At 53.0% G+C, this 19059-nt stretch overlaps 1 protein-coding gene across 3 annotated transcripts in view; it reads right to left on the reverse strand.

Moving 5' to 3' along the window:
* Positions 1 to 17217, reverse strand: part of LMF1 (lipase maturation factor 1) — a 51173-nt gene extending 33956 nt beyond the window's left edge. For all 3 annotated transcript variants that reach the window (XM_043454936.1, XM_043454937.1, XM_043454933.1), the window contains exons 1-3: positions 16995 to 17217; positions 10782 to 11091; positions 7241 to 7251 (exon numbers count right to left, since the gene is read on the reverse strand). In XM_043454936.1, the coding sequence (XP_043310871.1) occupies positions 7241 to 7251; positions 10782 to 11091; positions 16995 to 17187 (514 nt within the window). In that variant the 5' untranslated portion in view covers positions 17188 to 17217. The remainder of the gene's footprint in view (positions 1 to 7240; positions 7252 to 10781; positions 11092 to 16994) is intronic.
* Positions 17218 to 19059: the final 1842 nt, after the last annotated feature.

Genomic DNA, 19059 nt, shown 5'->3' on the forward strand with positions numbered 1-19059 from the left:
ATAATGAGTTAATCAACTCAAGATCTTAGAAAATACTAAATTCTTTCCTCTCAGGAGGAAGTGACCTATAAAAAGTAAAATTTAATGAGCCAGAACACATTTAAAAAAATCTGATAAATAAAACCAGTTCTTTGAAAGGAGGCACATGGCTACTGTGCAGTGGGAGGGCGGGGGGCCACACAGGCTCTGATTGTCACAGGAGAGTCGCATGGGGCTGGACCTGGGGGCAAGGGGAGGGCAGCTGGTCAGCAAGCAGACCGGGGCTCCAAGACCAGCCTCGGGCCTCTAGGAACCAGGTGCTGACGAGCCTGCCTTGACAGCCTGGGCGCTGGCACCTAGGAGCCTTCCGCCCACCGCGATGCTCATCATCAGCTATACTGTGAACTGAAAAGGAAACACTGGCCCAACATCTACACGACTGAATAAAAGTATGAGGCAATTTAGAAGATTCCAGACAAAAGCCCTCAAACTCAGGGTTTCTTCAGTATTCTAAAATTCTGCTTATTCTGTTTTAGAAACAAACGGGTAACGAGATATGATGGGAGAAATTCAGAACAACTAAAGCCTCAATAATCACGTAAACAAGAAAAAAGTCTTCAAAATATATTTTCTTCTCGGTTCCACTAAGTGACGGTCACCGGATTCTGCCAAGTGAGAAAAGAGAAAGGCGGGACCAGACACGGCCGTGCGGGGAAGCCAGCGAGCCGTGTCCACGCTTGTGCGCAGAGCTGAGCAGGCCCCAGGTGAGGACGGAGGTCAGGCAGGTGCTGAACGTGGGGAGGCGCCTTTGGTTCCCCCACCCCAGCCCCTCCCCTGGGCAGCGGGTCTCCTGCACTGTGCTTCCTGTGGCCAGGAGTGGACAGAGAGGAGAGAGCAAGGCCCAGAGCACCCTGAGGAGGCTCAGGCCAGAGGGGCAGGCGGGCGCTGGGACCCCAGCGAGGAGGGCCCCTTCCCGGCCACGCATGGTGAGGACACAGTGGCGCCTCCTGCCTCCCTCTGGGATCCACCACCACCTCTGGGTCCATGGCGGCCTCGAGTCACCTGACCCAGGCTGCCTTTCCAAGGACACGACCAGACACGAGGCCAGAACCACACAGCCCAGCAGCACCCACATCTCTAGGAGGTCGGAGGACTGGGATGGGGGAGGCAGGGCTCCCTGGAAGGGCGAGCTCATGGCAGGGTGTCCTTGGTTGCCTCTGATCATGGGAATTTAATCACAAGAAACTGCTTTCTGGGACACAGGGCTGATGTGAGGGCCAGGCAAAGCTCGACCTGGCTGGCAAGGGTCTGGAAACGCTTTGGTGGCCTTGCTGTGGCCACAGCAGCTCTGAACTCGAGGCTGGCTAATAGCTTCCTGCAGGCAGGCTCCACTCCAGCACTGAAGGGTTTTAATAAAAACTTCTGATTGAGCCAGTAAAGCCCTCATTAAGCTGTTTTTAAAGCATGAATTTAAGAGAGGCAAGGGTCACAGGGAGCATTTAATTTGCAACGGCTGGTGGGAGGTACTGCTGTGACAGGGAGCGGGGGTCAAGCATCCAGGCCATGTAAACATGTGGCTGCCCTGACCAGCCTGGAGGCAGACCTAACACGCGGGAGTGAGGGCGGGCGCTGCTCTGCATCAGAGACCCGGCGGCAGGTGACCCAACTCGGCCGGTCCACAGCCCAGGCTCCCTGCCAGACCCCTGCCCACCCCGCTACGGCCTCCTGCACAGCCCACTCGTGTTTATTTTAAACATTGTGATTCATCAACTGAGGCGCCACCTGGAGGATCCGCTGTGCTCTCAGCTCACATGCACAACATGTGGCACAACTCACGTGGGTCACCCCCATCGGCTCCGTTGTGGGAAACACACTAGCTTAAACCTTTGTTCTCCAGTAAAACCTGTTCTCTTATGCTGTGACCTACTACAAGTTGATAAAATATGCCTTTGTAAACAAAGATGAAAACATTTTCTCTCTCTACTTGATCCTGCCAGAATTCGCTTTCCAGCTGGCTCTCCTGTGGACTTCATGGCTTATTGCAACTGGATTTTAACTAGTTACACGAAGCATTGTTTTGTTTCCAAACTGTTTATGCCCTGCATCTCCCTGCTGCACGGTGACTCTGTCAGTGGTGCTGGTGGCATTGCTCGGGTCCTGTTGTCTCTTATGGCACCCACTGTGTAGCCTGGCCGCCAATAGAACTGATGATCGCTAAACATCTTGGGGAAACAGATCACATTTAGGACTCATAAAATAATTGTGATAGTGTGATTCCCAGGCATGGGAAGAAGCAACAAGGGAAAACATTTCCTGGATCATATGGTAAGTAATAAGATGGAGGATCCAGAGAATCTTTAATTATCAATGGGGCCTAACCCAGAAATTAGCAACTGGAGCAGCATATCAACAGGAACTTTTGCCTGACTCAGGATGACTTGGTCATGTAACGTCTCCCAAATATTGGTCGAATTCCAGATCAAGAGGAGGAAACTGAGAAATGGAGTATTTCCTGCCAGATCAGTAAACAAAGGCTGTCACAGTCCTCACCAATTGCACCCCTCCAACATGACCTGGTGAGCCCCGAGGACATTCAGGATGTGGAAACTCGGGACACCGGCGCCAAGAGCTGAGGTGCCCATCAAGGAATGATTCGGTGAGTGCAGATTCATGCATCTTCCCACAGAGAAGCACTGAACTCAGCATATCTGGTTTTCTTTAATTTACAATAATCTTTTGACATTCAGACTCAGTTCAGTTCACTTAATTGTGTCCGACTCTTTGCGACCCCATGAATCGCAGCATGCCAGGCTTCCCTGTCCATCACCAACTCCTGGAGCTTACTCAAATTCATATCCATCAAGTCAGTGATGCCATCCAACCATTTCATCTTCTGTCATCCATCCTCTTCTCCTCCCGCCTTCAATCTTTCCCAGCATCAGGATCTTTTCTAAGGAATCAGTTCCCATCAGGTGCCCAAAGTATTGGGAGTTTCAGCTTCAGCATCAGTCCTTCCGATAAATATTCGGGACTGATTTCCTTTAGGATTGACTGGTTTGATGTCCTTGCAGTCCAAGGGACTCTCAAAAGTCTTCTCCAACACCACAGTTCAAAAGCATCAATTCTTCTGTGCTCAGTTTTCTTTATGGTCCAACTCTCACATCCATACATGACTACTGGAAAAACCATAGCTCTGACTAGATGGACCTTTGTTGGCGAAGTAAAGTCTCTGCTTTTTAATATGCTGTCTAGGTTGGTCATAGCTTTTCTTCCAGGGAGCGTCTTTTAATTTTATGGCTGCAGTCACCATTTGCAGTGATTTTGAAGCCCCCCAAAATAAAGTCAGCCACTGTTTCCACATCTATTTGCCATGAAGTGATGGGACCGGATGCTGTGATCTTCATTTTCTGAATGCTGAGTTTTAAGCCAACTTTTTTGCTTTCCTCTTTCACTTGCACCAAGGTTCCTCTTCACTCTCTGCCATAAGGGTGGTGTCATCTGCATATCTGAGGTTATTGATATTTCTCCCAGCAATCTTCATTCCAGCTTGTGCTTCCTCCAGCCCAGTGTTTCTCATGATGTACTCTGCAAATAAGTTAAATAAGCAGGGTGACAATATACAGCCTGGATGTACTCCTTTCCCTATTTGGAACCAGTCCATTGTTTCATGTCCAGTTCTAACTGTTGCTTCTTGACTTGCATACAGATTTCTTAGGAGGCAGGTAAGGTGTTCTGGTTTTCCCATCTCTTGAAGGATTTTCTACTGTTTGTGGTGATCCACACAGTCAAAGGCTTTGATGTAATCAATAAAGCAGATGTTTTTCTGGAACTCTCTTGCTTTTTCTATGATCCAACAGAGGTTGGCAATTTGATCTCTGGTTCCTCTACCTTTTCTAAATTCAGCTTGAACGTCTGGAAGTTCTTGGTTCACGTACTGTTGAAGCCTGGGTTGGAGAATTTTGAATGTTACTTTGCTAGCGGATAAGATGAGTGCAATTGTGTGGTAGTTTGAACATTCTTGGGCATTGCCTTTCTTTGGGATTGGAATGAAAACTGACCTTTTCCAGTCCTGTGGCCACTGCTGAGTTTTCCAAATTTGCTGGCATATTGACTGTAGCACTTTCACAGCATCATCTTTTAGGATTTGAAATAGCTCAACTGGAATTCCATCACCTCCACTAGCTTTGTTTGTAGTGATGCTTCCTAAGGCCCACTTGACTTTGCATTTCAGGACGTCAGGCTCTAGGTGAGTGATCACACCATCTTGGTTATCTGGGTCATTAAGGTCTTCTTTGTATAGTTCTGTGTATTCTTGCCACCTTTTCTTAATATCTTCTGCTTCTGTCAGGCCCATACCATTTCTGTCCTTTATTGAGCCCATCTTTGCATGAAATGTTCCCTTTGGTATCTCTAATTTTCTTGAAGAGATCTCTAGTCTTTCCTATTCTGTTGTTTTCCTCTACTTCTTTGCATTGATCACTAAGGAAGGCTTCCTTATCTCTCCTTGCTGTTCTTTGGAACTCTGCATTCAGATGGGCATATCTTTCCTTTTCTCCTTTGCCTTTAGCTTCTCTCCTCTTCTCAGCTATACTACCAGCCCTTTGTTGCAAAACTTCTACATAAGCTGGCTACTGCCTCGCCCCCTTGGAGGAGTTCTCTCAGGGTTACTATAGAGATGCTGCCTCCTGGGCCTAAGTCCTCAAAACTCCTCCTGATACAACATAACCCCCAACTTTGAGGTTGTGACTCTTTTAGGTCCACATCTTCAGGTTCGTTAGTGTTTTCCTCAGGTGTGTCCGCTCTGCAGCAGGCCCATTTCTGTGGGCTGTGTGTGTCTCCAGTAATCTTTCATGGTGTCAGACACTGTGTGTAGAGAAACAGCAGCTACTGAGGTAAAAATAATCTCCCAGAAACACACGCCCTCCGTGGGCTGTGGGATGGGGTGTGGTCTGTGCCGCCCTGAGGACTGCAGGCTGCCCGGCGTCTCGGCATGGCTGCCGCACCACTGGTCAGCTTGCACTTGACCTCCTGCTCCCCGTGAACTTCGGTCCTGTCCCTGCTTCTCCATCCTGCCCTCGTAGAGTCCTGGGATGGGCGTAGAGTACTGGTGCTCTGGCTGCAAGCACACTTTCCTAGGGATACAACGTCCACCGTCAACTCCTCAGACCTACCTGCAATTCACACCGAGTCGCTCCACAGAGGAGGGTCCTGCCCCAGCCTACTTGTCACGGGCGTCCTCCTGGGAAGATGCCTGAGTCCTTTTGCTGTAAACCTCCTTGCGCTGCAGCTTTGAACCTGTGCACTCACCTGGCTGTGCTAGGGCTTGGCTGCGGCACACGGGGCCTTTGTGCGGCTCCCGGGCTCTAGTTGCAGTCAGTTCCGTTCAGTCGCGTCCGACTCTGTGACCCCATGGATTGCAGCACGCCAGGCCGCCTTGTCCATCACCAACTCCTGGAGTTTGCTCAGACTCATGTCCATTGAGTCAGTGACGCCATCCAATCATCTCATCCTCTGTCATCCCCTTCTCCTGCCTTCAGTCTCTCCAGCATCAGGGTCTTTCCCAGTGAGTCAGCCACATCAGGTGGCCAAAGGATTGGAGCTTCAGGTTCAGCATCAGTCCTTCCAGTTGCATGGGCTTCAATGCCCCGAGGCATGTGGGATCTTAGTTTCCCAACCAGGAATCAAACCCATGTCCCATGCATTGGGAAGCAGATTCTTTACCCCTGGACCACCAGGAAAGCCCCTGTCCTGTGTTTTAGAGCAGGCGAGGAAGAAATGCAGGGCTCATGTCCTGGGTGTGGATGGTTCCCCTCCTGCCACCCCTGCCCCTGGACTGCGCCTCCACAAATAGTGCCCCCTGGCCCCTGCACCTGCCCCCCGAGGTGCAAGGCCCTTGGGGCCCCCTGTTTCCCTCTCCAAAGGCTGGGCTCTGCTCCTCAGTCCAGGCCCCTGGCCTGGTGGTTCCTCCTCCATTCACTCCTGACCCCGCCCCCTGTATCCAGCCCTACCCATGAGCTTTTATTCCAGACATTGTATTTTCTTCCCCTGCAGCCTTGGTCCTTCATCCCCATTTGCTCCAGATCCTGCTGTGGGTAAGGGTGTGATGCCCCTGGGAGAGCGCGGATGTTGTTTCAACCATGCAGGTGGCCCCCGGCGGTCCATGCTGGCTGGGCAGCCTCGTGTCCCCTGTACACACGTGTGTAGGCCTGGGGTCAGCAGGACTGGCCTGAGTGCACAGGAGAATCTGCGGCTCCTCCTCCGGCTCCCCCCCACCCCCAGCTCCTCCTGGATCCTCAGAGCCAAGGAGGACGGGCTTCCCTCAAAGGACTGCATGCTCACGCCAGCCTTCAAGAAGCGCTCACACTCATGGTGACCCCACCCCCGCCTCCACCCTCACCCAGGGCCTCTGTCCAGCACCGGCCACGCCCCACTTCTTCCCTTGGGAGTGCACTGGACAGAACCCAAAGGGAACCCACACAGAACTGAAGACAGATGCTGTGCACTGCTTTGTCCCAGTAACGGCTGCGAGACAGTCCAGGAAGCCCATCTGCAGTCCCTGCTCAAGGCCACAAGTTCCAGGTCACCTGTCATGCTCATCGCAGGTGGCCCGGCTCTGCTGGTGAGGGAGTGACCTTCGAGGAGTGAAGCTAATGACACTGACCTCTGACAGGCCAGACCCCATGATGTGGGTGGCCCTGGATGCCGCAGGAGAGGCCAGCGAGGGAGGTCACCACCCCCCAACCCCAGTGCAGGAGGTCACTGCTTCCCCCCCAGTGCAGGACTCAGGGCCACAGGGAGCCCCTGCTTCTGCTCCCAAGCTCAGAGGACTGGGGTCCAGACCGGCCACACACCCTGAGCCCTGCATTTCTGCTAGCTCTGGAGCGCATGGGGTGCTACCCGCAGAGCTTGGGCAGGACCCACAGTCTTCCGGCAGAAACCCAGGAAGACCCAAGCCCATGGGGCCCCAGGAATCCTGCACCTTCTGGGGCTTCCCTGTGCACGCCGGGGAGTGGGGGCCGGCCTGCAGGGCACCGTGGCCCTCCAGTCACCAGCAGGAACACCAGTGCTGACGTCCTGGATGCCCGCTGGGTGCCCACAGCCAGCACGGGAGGCGTGACGGGTGGAGGCACGAGGCAGCATCTGGCCTCATCTGGTGGAGACCGCGGGTGAGGACGCAGGCCTGAGGCAGCTGGTGCAGCCACGGGAGACGAGACCCGTTGGTGCAAATTGCCGACACCCGGATTATGTGACTGCCACTTACCAAAGGAGTACCTGAAAGACAAGAGGAGAACTGTCACCAAACAGCTTCTAATTTATGCATCGCTTTACCTGCTAAAGAAAGACTGACCCATGTCTCCAAACAGAATGGGCACAAGTCACATTATTGAGCCACAAGGAAGAAGGGCCCTCAGGTGGCAGAGCAGAGCGGAAGCTAGAGGGAGAGCAGAGGTCTGAGTGCAGGTGAGGTGAGGGGAGACCTGCCCTTGTTTACTGAACCTGGGGCACACCTTAGGTGTCACCGACAGGAGGTTCTTCTTATCGGCCCCACCGCAGTCGCACTGCAGGGCTGTGCCCACAGCAGGGGATGAGTAAGTATGTTTGGAAAAGTACGGTAATGCTCTTCACCCCTGAACAACCTGGCGCCAGGCGGGCTGTTACTTCTGCAGTGGAGTGGTTTTTCTTAGAGGTTTGGTGAGAAGCCTGTGTAGACGTGGGCTCACGCAATTCTGATCCCAGTTCAAAGGTCACCTGTACTTGGTTTCACTGCACTGATTTCCTTTAAGCACCGTGAAAATGTCCTACCCCAGAATCTTTCATTTCAAATGACACCCCATTACACTGAGCACAGATGATTAGAAAAGCAGCCCTAAGGGGGAGGACGTGTCAGATACGCCTTCCCTGAGGGAGTTGGGGCCCTGGGGAGCACACACGTGTGTGTGCTCCCAGGAAGGAGCCCCACGATGTAACGTGAGTGGACCCAGGACACTCCTCACACCGTGAATCCTCTCCCCAGGTCAACATGACGCCAGCACGCAGACCCCGGGATAAAGGGCACAACTGTCCGGCTCAGCGAGTGCCCGTGAGTGAGAGGACCAGGCACTGGCCTTGGCTGCACCACGGACAAGCCACACGCCTGCTCGGTGGTGGCAGCCGGACGTGGAGGCCACAGGTGTCCCCATCCGTGTGAAGCACAGACAGGACACGGAGGGTGCCGAGGGTGAGTGGGGACACAGGCTGAGGAAACGTTTTAGAGGTAGATGGTGGCTGTTCTTGCACAAGTTAAATAGTTACACTTTGTGGTACGTAAATAGAGACGCTTTAAGACAAACATTTGTTCAAAGAAGTATTGACACGTGAAAGGACAGGGAGTCTGAGATTTGCAAGCCCCCAGTGAGGGGAGGGCAGGTCCGAGGGACCCCGAGCGCCTGTTTCCTGCACCAGGCATCTTTCCCCGAGAAGGCAGGATGTAGACCCCATCGGCCCGGCAACCAGGCATGCAGTGAGGCCAGGGGCCCTTCCTCACGGAGTTGGGGTGCTCATCCATCCAACCCGAGAGAGGCTGGCTTCCCACAGGGAACACTGCTTGGAGGAGGAAGACAGGAAACGGCTTGAGCTCTCTACTGAGCAGAAGCCTGAGTTTCCACAGTAAACCCTTTACAACAGCCAGTCACACGCTGCCTGATGCAAGAAGTAAGTTCTCCCAATAAGTGACCTTGGTGAGCAGAGGAGAGGAAGGGGCTGACTGTTCGAACCTCACTGAGTAGACACTGCCGCTGTCCCTCAGAACCAGCTGGAGGAGCCTGGGAGCTGACAGGGCAGCTGGCCGGCCCGGCCCCCGGCCACAGCCTGACCACGAGAGCAGCGTCCCTCTGTGGACTCGATGACGGGCCTCTGCTGAGAGCATTAGGAAATGCCTTCTTGTATCTGCTCCTATTCTGAATTTTAACTCTCAAGGCTGCCTGATACAAGATTTTTAAATATAGGTAGTTACATCTAATTACGTGAAAAGCTAAAAGGAATTCATTAGACTTTTACAGCTTTTACTGTATTTTTAACAGCTGGAACTTATGTTAGAAGAGGTGGCCGTTCACAGAACCAGTTTGGGGGATGTCTATTGTTCTGGTTTTTAAAGAAACTCATGTGCACCCTGTTCTAAGAGATTCAGATTTTGCTCCCAAATGGTTTGTGTTAGCGCCTTACCTTCAACTGTCTGTTAGAGACAACAGGGCCGCTGCCACCGAAGGCGGCCCACAGCTCCCTGACCACTCATCTCCACAGGAAGGAAGGCAGAGAACCAAGGTGGGGGGAGTACCCCCGCTTCTGTGTATGCAGCCCTTGGCCTTGAGTCACCCAGAGGCCTTTGCACCAGGTGGCTGGAACACTGAACCAGGTTCCTGGTGATGTTTCACTTTGTAGGAGGGCATCGGGGATAAATATCTTATCTGCTCTCCCCTGGCTGGTGGCGGGGGGCGAGGGGGAGCAGCGTTGAATCTGCATAACTCTTCCACTTCCTGCCTGTTGCTGAGGAGCACTTTTCCACTCAGGAAGCAGGTGGACGGGAATTTCTAATAAAGCAGGTTCTTTCAGGCTGAGCCTGTGAGTGCCCCTGGAGACAGCTGAACAGAAGCAGTGCCGGACGGGAAGGCCAGAGGAGCTAAAGCAGCGGCGTGGCCATGCAGCCAGTGGGTGACAGCCCCTCCTCCCCAAGTTGAGGAACACAGGAACCACCATGGCACAGAAGGCCACGTCCAGCACTGTCGGTGGGAGCAGAGAAGGCCTGTGTCACGTCCGATGACCACGGGCAGTGGGGAGCCACCATTCCCGCAAGGCCTGGGGTGTCCCCATGGGAACAGGGCCCTGCTGCACAGGCATGCGGTGGGGATGGCACTGCGCTGCTGCCCAGACCTCGAAAAACCATAGCATCAAATCCACTTCTCCACATCAAATCCATCTATACCGGGGCCACAGGCAGGAGAGCCTGGACATCTTGGCGTCTCAGGCCAAGATAAAGTTTTCCTCCTCAGCGGCCACGATGCAGGGGTCCCTCTGCACCTCTGTGGCCCTCAGGCACCAGCTCCCAGCCCTTTGAAGTTGATCCTCTGTCCCTTCTGCCAGGGGCGAGTGCCAAGGCGGCTTCCTCTGCAGGAAGGGACCCCCGGAGCACCCAACCTTGCTCCAAGTTTCCAGAGATAATCCTTTCTTCCTTGTGGGGGCTGGGAAGGTGGGGAGAGGGGAAGGCGGCCACAAGCCACCCTTAAGCACAACAAAGAAGCCCTTCAGGATTCCTGCCACGGGCCAAGCACAGATAACAGAACCAGAAACCCAGCCTCTGGGGGAGCTGACACTAACCGAAGAGCCTGGGGCCGAAGGGACAACTTGGGCTTCCTGTGCGTCTGAGCAGGACAGCGCCGGGCCGGTCAGTCCCTGCGAGTCACTTGCATTTTACACAGCAGTAGTCCTTGCACTCTGGCTCTGTATCTCTTCAGTGTCCCTGATCCCCAGGACGCTCAACTCCCCCCATCGCACAGTCCTCCAGCACAGGAGGCGGGCAACGCGGTCTCAGGTGCGGCCGTGACACTCCCAACAGAATCAAAGTCACTCCCGAAGCAGGAGGCTCCTGGGTTTGGGCTGAATGCGACCAGCAGTGCCCCCACAGCCTAAGAAAAAGGGTGGTCTTTTCTGAACTCATGTAAGAAGACAGTTTGCTCACTCGCTCCTGCTGCCAGGAGGCCTTTAGGCTCAGCGTAACGCCCCTGAGGCCCCAAGTGCCTGCCTCCCTGGTGCCCCGTGCGCCCTCTTACCAGATCTGTCCCACGTTGACCAGGGACATGTAGAGGACCCAGAGCGCAGCCATGAGGACCATATTGGCGCAGCCGGAGACCAGGATGAACGAGGAGATGCCCAGCCCGAGGAGGGCCAGGGCGTCCAGGTTGGCATCCATCTGAGACCAGTCCAGCAGCCAGAGCACGGTGGGGGCGTAGCTCAGGGCGTCCCAGCTGACGCGCCCTCCGAAGTGCCGCTGCACGCTTTGTAGGTACAGCCTGCAGGGCAGCAGTCCCCTGTCTCCGATCAGCTGCTTGTTCTGATGGAAGGCCACCAAGAATGCCACAACTGGAAGGGAGAAAAGAGAGAGCAGTGTGAGCAGGAGCCCAGCCGTCTGCGGACACTTCCCGGACGTGCGGGGCTCGGCCACGGGAGGAGACTGGGCAGGGTCTGAGCAGGGGTTTGGAATCAAAGTGTGGACTCGAGGGGTCTGAGTGTTTCACAAGTCTCTGGGGAGAAAGTAGAAGATCTGACCTGGAAAAGTCACAGGGCACAGGTATATGTACACATACCTGTGTGTGCTGCACCTGCTTATACACGATGTATGTGTGCATATACAACACACACGCATCTATGTGAAATATGCGACTGGCTGCATAAAACGGTTAGGTAACCATCCCAGAATGAACTTCGCCTAAAGAAAATTTACAATAAAACACTTATGTCAGAAACGTAGAAAGGCGTCAAATCTAAACTTCTACTCTAAGAAATCAGAAAAAAGAGCAGATTACATGTAAAACAAGCATCAGAAAAGACATTTTTAAAAAGAGGTGACATCAATGAAATTGGGAACAGGAAAAGGAAAAACCAAAAGTTGGTTCTTTGATAAGATGAATATAATTGATAGAACTCTAATCAGAATAACCAAGAAAAGGAGAGAAGACAGCAATACCAGGGATGAGAAAAGGGACACTGCTAGAGATTTCACAGACATAAAAAGATAAAACAGTAATACTACAAATCTAAGATCATAAATTTGACAACTTAGATCAAACAGACCAATTACTTGAAATACATAAACTACCAAAACTCACAAAAGGAGAAATAAAGATAATACACCACAACCAACCAATTTCATCTCAGAAATGCAAGGCTGGTTCAACTCTCAAAGGGCAACCAATGTAATCACCATACTAACAAACTAAATAAGAAAACCATATGATAGTATCAACAGACACACAAAAAAAGTACATGAAGGAATTTATTCATTCATGATAAAAATTTTTTTTTAGCAAACTAGGAATAGAAGGGTACTTCATTAATCTGTAAATGGTGGCTACAAAATACCTACACCCAAGTTCATACTTTGAGATTAATGGCAATACTTTTCCCCAAAGCCTTGAATCAAAGCAAGACTATCTCTTCTCTAATTACTCCTATTAACACTGCATAGGAAATTCTAGCTAGGACGATGAGGCAAGTATAAAAAATAAGAGTTATATAGATTAGAAAGGAAGGAATGAAACTATTTCTATTAATAGACTGCCTCTGTAAAAAATTCCCAAAAATCAACCAAAATTGAAAAGAAGAAAAAAGAGCCCTCATAGCACTAATAAGTGAGTTTATGAAAGTCACAGAATACAAGATCGACAAACAAAAGTCAACTGTATTACTATATATCAACAATGAACTATTATAATCTGAATTTTTAAAAAATTACAACAGCCACCAAACACAGTGTCTAGACTAAAAACACTGACAAAATATACACAGAATCTGTATGTGGAAAACTACAAAACATGATGAAAGAAATCGAAGGAGATCGAAATAAATATAAAGATTCACTGCGTTCATGAATTGGAAGAGTCAGCATTATTAAAAAGTCATTTCTCCCCAATTTGATCTACAGATTCAATGCAATCTCAATCAAAGCATCCAGTAAACTTTTCCATAGACACTGACAAACTGATCCTAAAATGTGTATGTAAAAGCAAAGGAACTAGAATAGCCAAAATAATTCTGATAATGAGCAAAGTTTGAGGACTTATTTTACTCAACTTCAAGACTTACTACAGAGCTACGGTCATCAAGACAGTGTGGTATTAGCCAAAGTATAGACACATAAACCAATGGAAGAGAGTACAGAACCCAGAAGTAGACCTACACAAAGACAGTCAACTGACTTTTGACAAGGATGCAAAGGCAGTTTAATGGAGAAAGACAGTCTTTCCAACAGGTGGTGCTGGAATAACTGGCCATCATATGCAAAAAAAAAAAAAAAAATGAACCTTGACATATAACTCACATCTTATACAAAAATTTATTCAAAAAGGACCAGAGACCTAAGTGTAAGACATAATAGTATAGAACTTCCAAAAGAAAATGTAGAAGAAAATGGATGTGACTTGGGTTCGGTGATGAGTTTTAGATAGAACAATCAAACCATGATCCATGAAAGAAAAAACCAGTAAACTCTACCAAATGAGAAACTTTTGCTCTGTAAAAGATATTTTTAAGAGAATGAAAAGACAAGTCGCAGATTGGGAAACATACCAGTAGCTCACATATCTGATGAAAGACTTGCATCCAGAATACTCAAAGTGCCATTAAAACTCAACAAGAAAACAGATGACCCAGGTTTTAGAAGGGCAAAAGATCTGAGCAGACGCTAAAAGTCATCTGCTTCACACAGAGGATCCACAGATGGCAAATAAACACATGAAAAGATGCTCAATATCATTTGTTGCTGGGGAAAGGCCAATTAAAACCACAATGCAATATCATCACACACCTATCATAACAGCCAAAATCCGAGAAACTGAAAATACCAAATGCTCCAGAGGATTCAGAACAAGGGGAACTCTCATTCCCTGCTGGTGGGACACACACGGTATGGTCACTCTAGAGGACAGTTTGGCAGCTTCTCATAAAGTTAAACAGATTTACCATAGAACCCAGCAATTATACTCCTAGGTATTCACCCAAGTGAACTGAAAACTCAGATTTACACAAAAGCCTACATGTCCATAATTGCTAAAACTGGAAACAACATAGATGTTCCTCAGTGTTGGAATAGGTAAACAAACTGTGGTGCGTTCATAAAACGGGTTGACATCCAGAGGGAACATCAATGGAATGTTGATTCACTCAACAGCATGGAAGGACCTCCAGGCCGTGTGCTGAGTAAAGGAAGCAGACCCAAAGGCTCCTGGGAAAGGTGGGCCCCGGGGCCGAACACAGCCAGGGCGCGCCAGGTGCGGGTATGGGGAGCAGTTGGTAATGCGCCCCGGGGACTCTGAAGGGATGGCACTGTTCTGTCCAGTCCTGGGGTGATGGACGACTATGTATCTGTCAAAACCCATAAAACTGTACATCACAAAATAGGAACCTTATCTAAACTATCAAAACAACCTAGCCAGGACTCCAGGGGATGCCGGGCTAGAGTGCAGACCAGGACACGTGAGCGCAACTCTGCTGCTAACGTACAACACGGCCACGCGGTGTGGAAGGCAGGAACGAGGGCTGGCCTAATTAACTTTGGGAATTGTTCTGAGTAAAACTGTGAAATGTAAGGTCAAAGACAAAGGGCTCCGCAGAGAAACACCAGAGTCTAAGTGGGTAGGCTCAGACGTGAGACTCCTGCCCTCATTCTGGATGAATTCCTCTGGCCGCCCCCAGGCTGCAGACTCCAGGCCCGTGTCTGTGCAGACACCCCGATAGGCCCCATATGCACCCCGTGGGGACCACCAACCTGCTGCAACCCCCCCCCCAGCTCAGGCCAGAGCCTGAAGCTAAACAAGGATCCAGTGGAGAAGCTGAGCTACTCCCTGGCCCCAAGAGGGCTCTCCCCAGACCCACAGCCTGTCCAGTCACTGGAGGACCCCAGACGAGCCCAGCCTGAGGGGCACCCACCAAACACAGGGCCAGGCCTGCTCAGAATGTCAAGGTCACGAAGAGCGGGGAAGCCCAGAGATGCTGCAGCCCCGAGGGGACAGAGGAACTGTGATGGTGTCAAGGTGTGGGGACCCGACGGGAAGGGGCGTCGGGGGGAGGCTGGGTCGAGGCCGTGGCTTGGTCGCCCATGTTTCCAGCGTGAGTGTGACAGATGCCACGAGAACGAGCAGACGTCTTGAGAAGCCGCCAGGGGCTCGGGGTCTGGCAACCTGCTTTGTGGCGACAGCTTTTCTGTAAATGTGAGGCTTCCCCACACCTGAGGTATGGACGCCGTCCTGGCTTGTGAGGAGCTCTGGCCCCTGTGTGGGCACGTGTGGTGGTCACGGACAGCTCCGCGGGTCCCAGCCTAGTCCTTGTGCCCCAGGCTGCAGCAGCTGGACGAGGAGAAGAGTGAGCTGAGGTCCTGCACGCCTGGCCTGAAGGCCAATATCGAGCGCCTGGAGGAGGTGAGCTGCCCCCCAGCTCCACAAGGGCTAACTGTGGACCACTGGGACCTGAGACAGGGCTGCCAAGATGGGGGAGCCGCCAGGTCGGTAACGGGCCTGTGGGGGGCATGGCTGGCCACGGGGTGTACCTGCCAGCAGGAGCAGACTGGTGACCTGGGAGCCAGGACAGGCGGAGCCTGGCCCTCCCTTTGCTAGAAGGTGTGAGGCGCTGCCCAGTTCCTGGGGTCCTTGGGCCTGGAGAGTCACGCCTAGATTAGGGGCCTCGCGGGTGGGCAGTCTCTGACCTGAGTGTCACACCCAGGGGCTGGGGTGCCGAGTCCGGGGGGTCGGGGGGGGGGAGGACACAGTTGGAAAAGCATCTTGTGGTGGCACAGAGCAATGACAGAGACTGAAAAAACTCAAGGGAAGTTTATGGAGCAGGAGCCGCTCCCAGAAGACAGAGGTCAGAGGTGTTAAACACCGTCCCGCTGCAGGAGCTCCCAGGAGATGCACAGATAGGCAAGATAACGGCATTAAGCACCCCGTCGGGTGTGCAGAGGGTGAGGAAGCTTAAGGCCCATCACTCAGTCTTCTGGTGGGTTACACTCAACATCAGGTGGAAGGTGTGGACCCGATGGCCTTGTGGGAAGTTCCTGGGACTTAAGAGATGCTGAAGTTGCTGGCAGTCCCCAGGAGACCTGCAGCCTCCAGAAGAGACTAACCCAGGGTGCTGCCTACTTGCCAGCCGTCTCAACCAGGGACCCACATTGCTGAAGATGGTAAACTGGTTCCTTAGGACGGCTGACAAACTCCAACCCTACTCCATAGTGAGAAAAGGTAGGTGGAGAAAAACTCATGTGTCAAAGCAACTCACTCTGCGCTCAGCGCCAGGCTTAAACTATCTGCCTGACCCAGCGGTTCAGGACGGTTTCCTTCTGAACTGAACTGAGGGTCCTCGCGGAGATCAAAGCCAGCCAGGCTCCCTGGAGGCAGAACTGGGTCTATAAGCTGCGCTCTCTGCCCGAGGAGCCAGCGGGCTTTTCCCACTGTTAACGGCGCCGGTTTAAAGGTCTATTAAAGCCTCGCAGATTAACATTGTCTTGACTTCATCTTTCCCTAAGTGACAGCTCAAACGTTTAGAATGCCTGTTTAATCCCGTGGAGGATACAGCATAGCAGCAAGAACAATTTTTTACAGTAACTTAGAGCAGTCGAGAACAGATGAGAGTCGTGGCTGAGTTCCCGCCGCCCTCGGACCGGGGCCCCGGGTGCCCACTCCGGGTTGGCAGAAGGTCGCCGGGCAGAGAGCGGCGCGCGCGCCCCCTTCGAAGGCGTGTGCGGAAGCAACTCGGAAATGACGCGGGGACGCCGGGTGCCCAGCGCCCTCCGGACCTGCTGGGACCGGGCTGCCCACGGGCCCGGGGCACTCTGCCGGTGGCCGCCCCCAGCCCCGCCGGCCCCGCGCTGCCACGTTCGTTCGCAAAGCTCAGTTTGGCGTCGGGCGCCACTGCTGGTCTCGGGGGTTTGCGCCCCTCCACGCGTTGGGGCCGGGCGGGGCGCACACACACGCTGGTGGTCTCCGGGCGCCCAGCCGTACTCTGGGGGGCGGCCCGGTGGGCGAGGCCGGCGTGGGGCGCGCGGCTCTCCACGTGCTCACGCCTGGCTCGGGCCGCGCCCCGCAGGTGAGCCCGCACTTACTGCCCCGGTACCAAAGCTGCGGGGCCGCAGTCACCGCCTCACCGGCTCTGGTCCGCGCGGGATCGGCGGGGGGACCCCGGGGCTCGGCCGCGAACACGCCTTGGGGGCGCCCTGGGCGTGGCGGACGGGGCGCGCGCGGAGGGGCCACACTAGGGGCCTGGCCCCGTGGACTCACAATAAACGAAAGCGAGGGCCCTCAGGAGCACGATCCTTGTCAGCCAGAAAGTGCCCACGCGGAGGCGGGCTGGGCGGCCCTTGAGGTCGCGCTCCTGCCCCGGCGGAGCCTCGGGCTCCGGGTCCCCAGCCCCGGCCTTGCGTCTCCTCAGTGACTCCCCAGGCGCCGCCATCGCTGGGCCAGCATGGCGCATGCGCGGGGGCGCCGCGAGCCCCGCCCCGCCGCGAGGCCCCGCCCACACATGAGGCCAGGCCCGCCGGCCCCGGGCGAGCGCCTGGCCGGTTGCCGCGCACCGCCCCCCAGGCCCAGCAGCGAGAGCGCGTGGGAGCCTGGAGGGCCGCGCCCCGCCCCCCGCCCTTTCATTCACTGCCTCGGCCACTCCCCTGCCTAGGCTCCCGCCCTCCGGGACCCTCACGGTAGAGAGGGCGGAAAGGCACTTCAGAAGCAAATGCAACGTGAAAGAGGTGATTGGAAAGCACAAATCTTATCGCAGACCTGGTCCGCGTCCACAGTGGCTGGGATGTGGGCAACGGAGGCCGCCGGTGGGTCCTACGCTCCCTCCGCGGGCTCTGGCAGTGTGCGGACGGCTGGGGCAGCCGCTTCGCCCCAGGGCTCCGAAGGTGTGTACGGGTACCGCACAGGCGTCTCCTGCCCAGCGCTCCATCTCTGCTGTCTGAGAAGGGCGCTGCGGGGACGCTGACACAACTAGTGAGGGACAGTGTGGGCTGCGGATCGCCCTAAATCTCAGACCCTCCAGCTTCCTTGTCCTTCCCCCGCCCCCCAAGCCCACAGCGTCTCTGCAGTGGACAGCAAAGCCCACTTAGACAGTCAGCGCTCCCACTGGCCCTCCAGCCACAGGAGACAGTGGTGGGCTGAGAATTCAGAGGAAGGAAGAACTTACTGACCAATGAATGACCCAAGCGTCACCCCAGTGAGGACACCAGCAATGCTACCTTCTGAGGACATAGGAGAGGTGCCTCTCAGCAGGTGGAGTTGCAGGCATTCCTCAAAGCAAAGAAGAGGTGTGCGAAAGGGCAGGCATAGAGCCTTTGGGGTTACTGAGTAAACTGTGGAGCACCTGAAAGGAAATGATTGAGACAGGTGTGGGTTTTTCTTATTCATTTGTTAGAGCTCTTTACGTATTAAAGATCCTCTTTAGGGCTTCCCTGGTGGCCCAGATGGTAAAGAATCTGCCTGCAATGCAGGAGGCTGGGTTTGATCCCTGGGTTGGAAAGATGCTCTTGAGAAGAGAATGGCAACCCACCCCAGCATTCTTGCCTGGAGAATTCCATGGACAGAGGAACTTAGTAGGCTACAGTCCATGGGGTCACAAAGAGTCAAACACAACTTAGTGACTAATACACACACACACACATATAAAGTATAACACACATATTGCTTGAGATTTTATTTTAGACTACCTTTCCATTCCAAAGTGGAAGTAGAACAGTGTCCTCAATTTATAAACAGATCAAACTCCGTGAGGTACAGCTCTCATTGTAACTAATTATTCTGAGCGTACGCAGCAGTTTTGTGTTGCTCACTGAGAATCCAAAGGTAAATATGAAACGGGTCTTGATCTTGAAAGAATTCACAGTCTAGTGGGGGAGGGACAACCACCTAGTCATACCATGTGAAATGCGCCCCCAGACACATGCCCAGACGAGTGTGTGGTAAATTTTGTTAAGAAAGATCCTCTTCTTCTATGTATGTTACAAATGCTCATTCTGGGTTTTTTTGTCTTGTTCCTAGTGTTTGGTATGGTATCAACAGTTATGTGGTCAAATGACCAGTTTTTCTGGCTTGTTTAATTCTATCTTCACCACCCGTCATGTGGACTCCATGAGGCGAGGGGCTGCCTCTAAACAGAGGCTCTCCCAGATAGGCTTGATCAGCAACTTCTGGACCCCCCGGCCCAGCCTCCACTGTTAGAGTTGATAGCATTTTGAGCGACTGAACTGAACTGGGCTTCCCTGGTGGCTCAATGATAAAGAATCCACCTGCAATGTAGGAGACTTGGGTTCAATCCCTGGGTTGGGAAGATGTCCTGGAGAATTCCATGGAC

Source organism: Cervus canadensis, chromosome 32 (assembly GCF_019320065.1).
Source record: "Cervus canadensis isolate Bull #8, Minnesota chromosome 32, ASM1932006v1, whole genome shotgun sequence".
Lineage (NCBI taxonomy): Eukaryota > Metazoa > Chordata > Mammalia > Artiodactyla > Cervidae > Cervus > Cervus canadensis.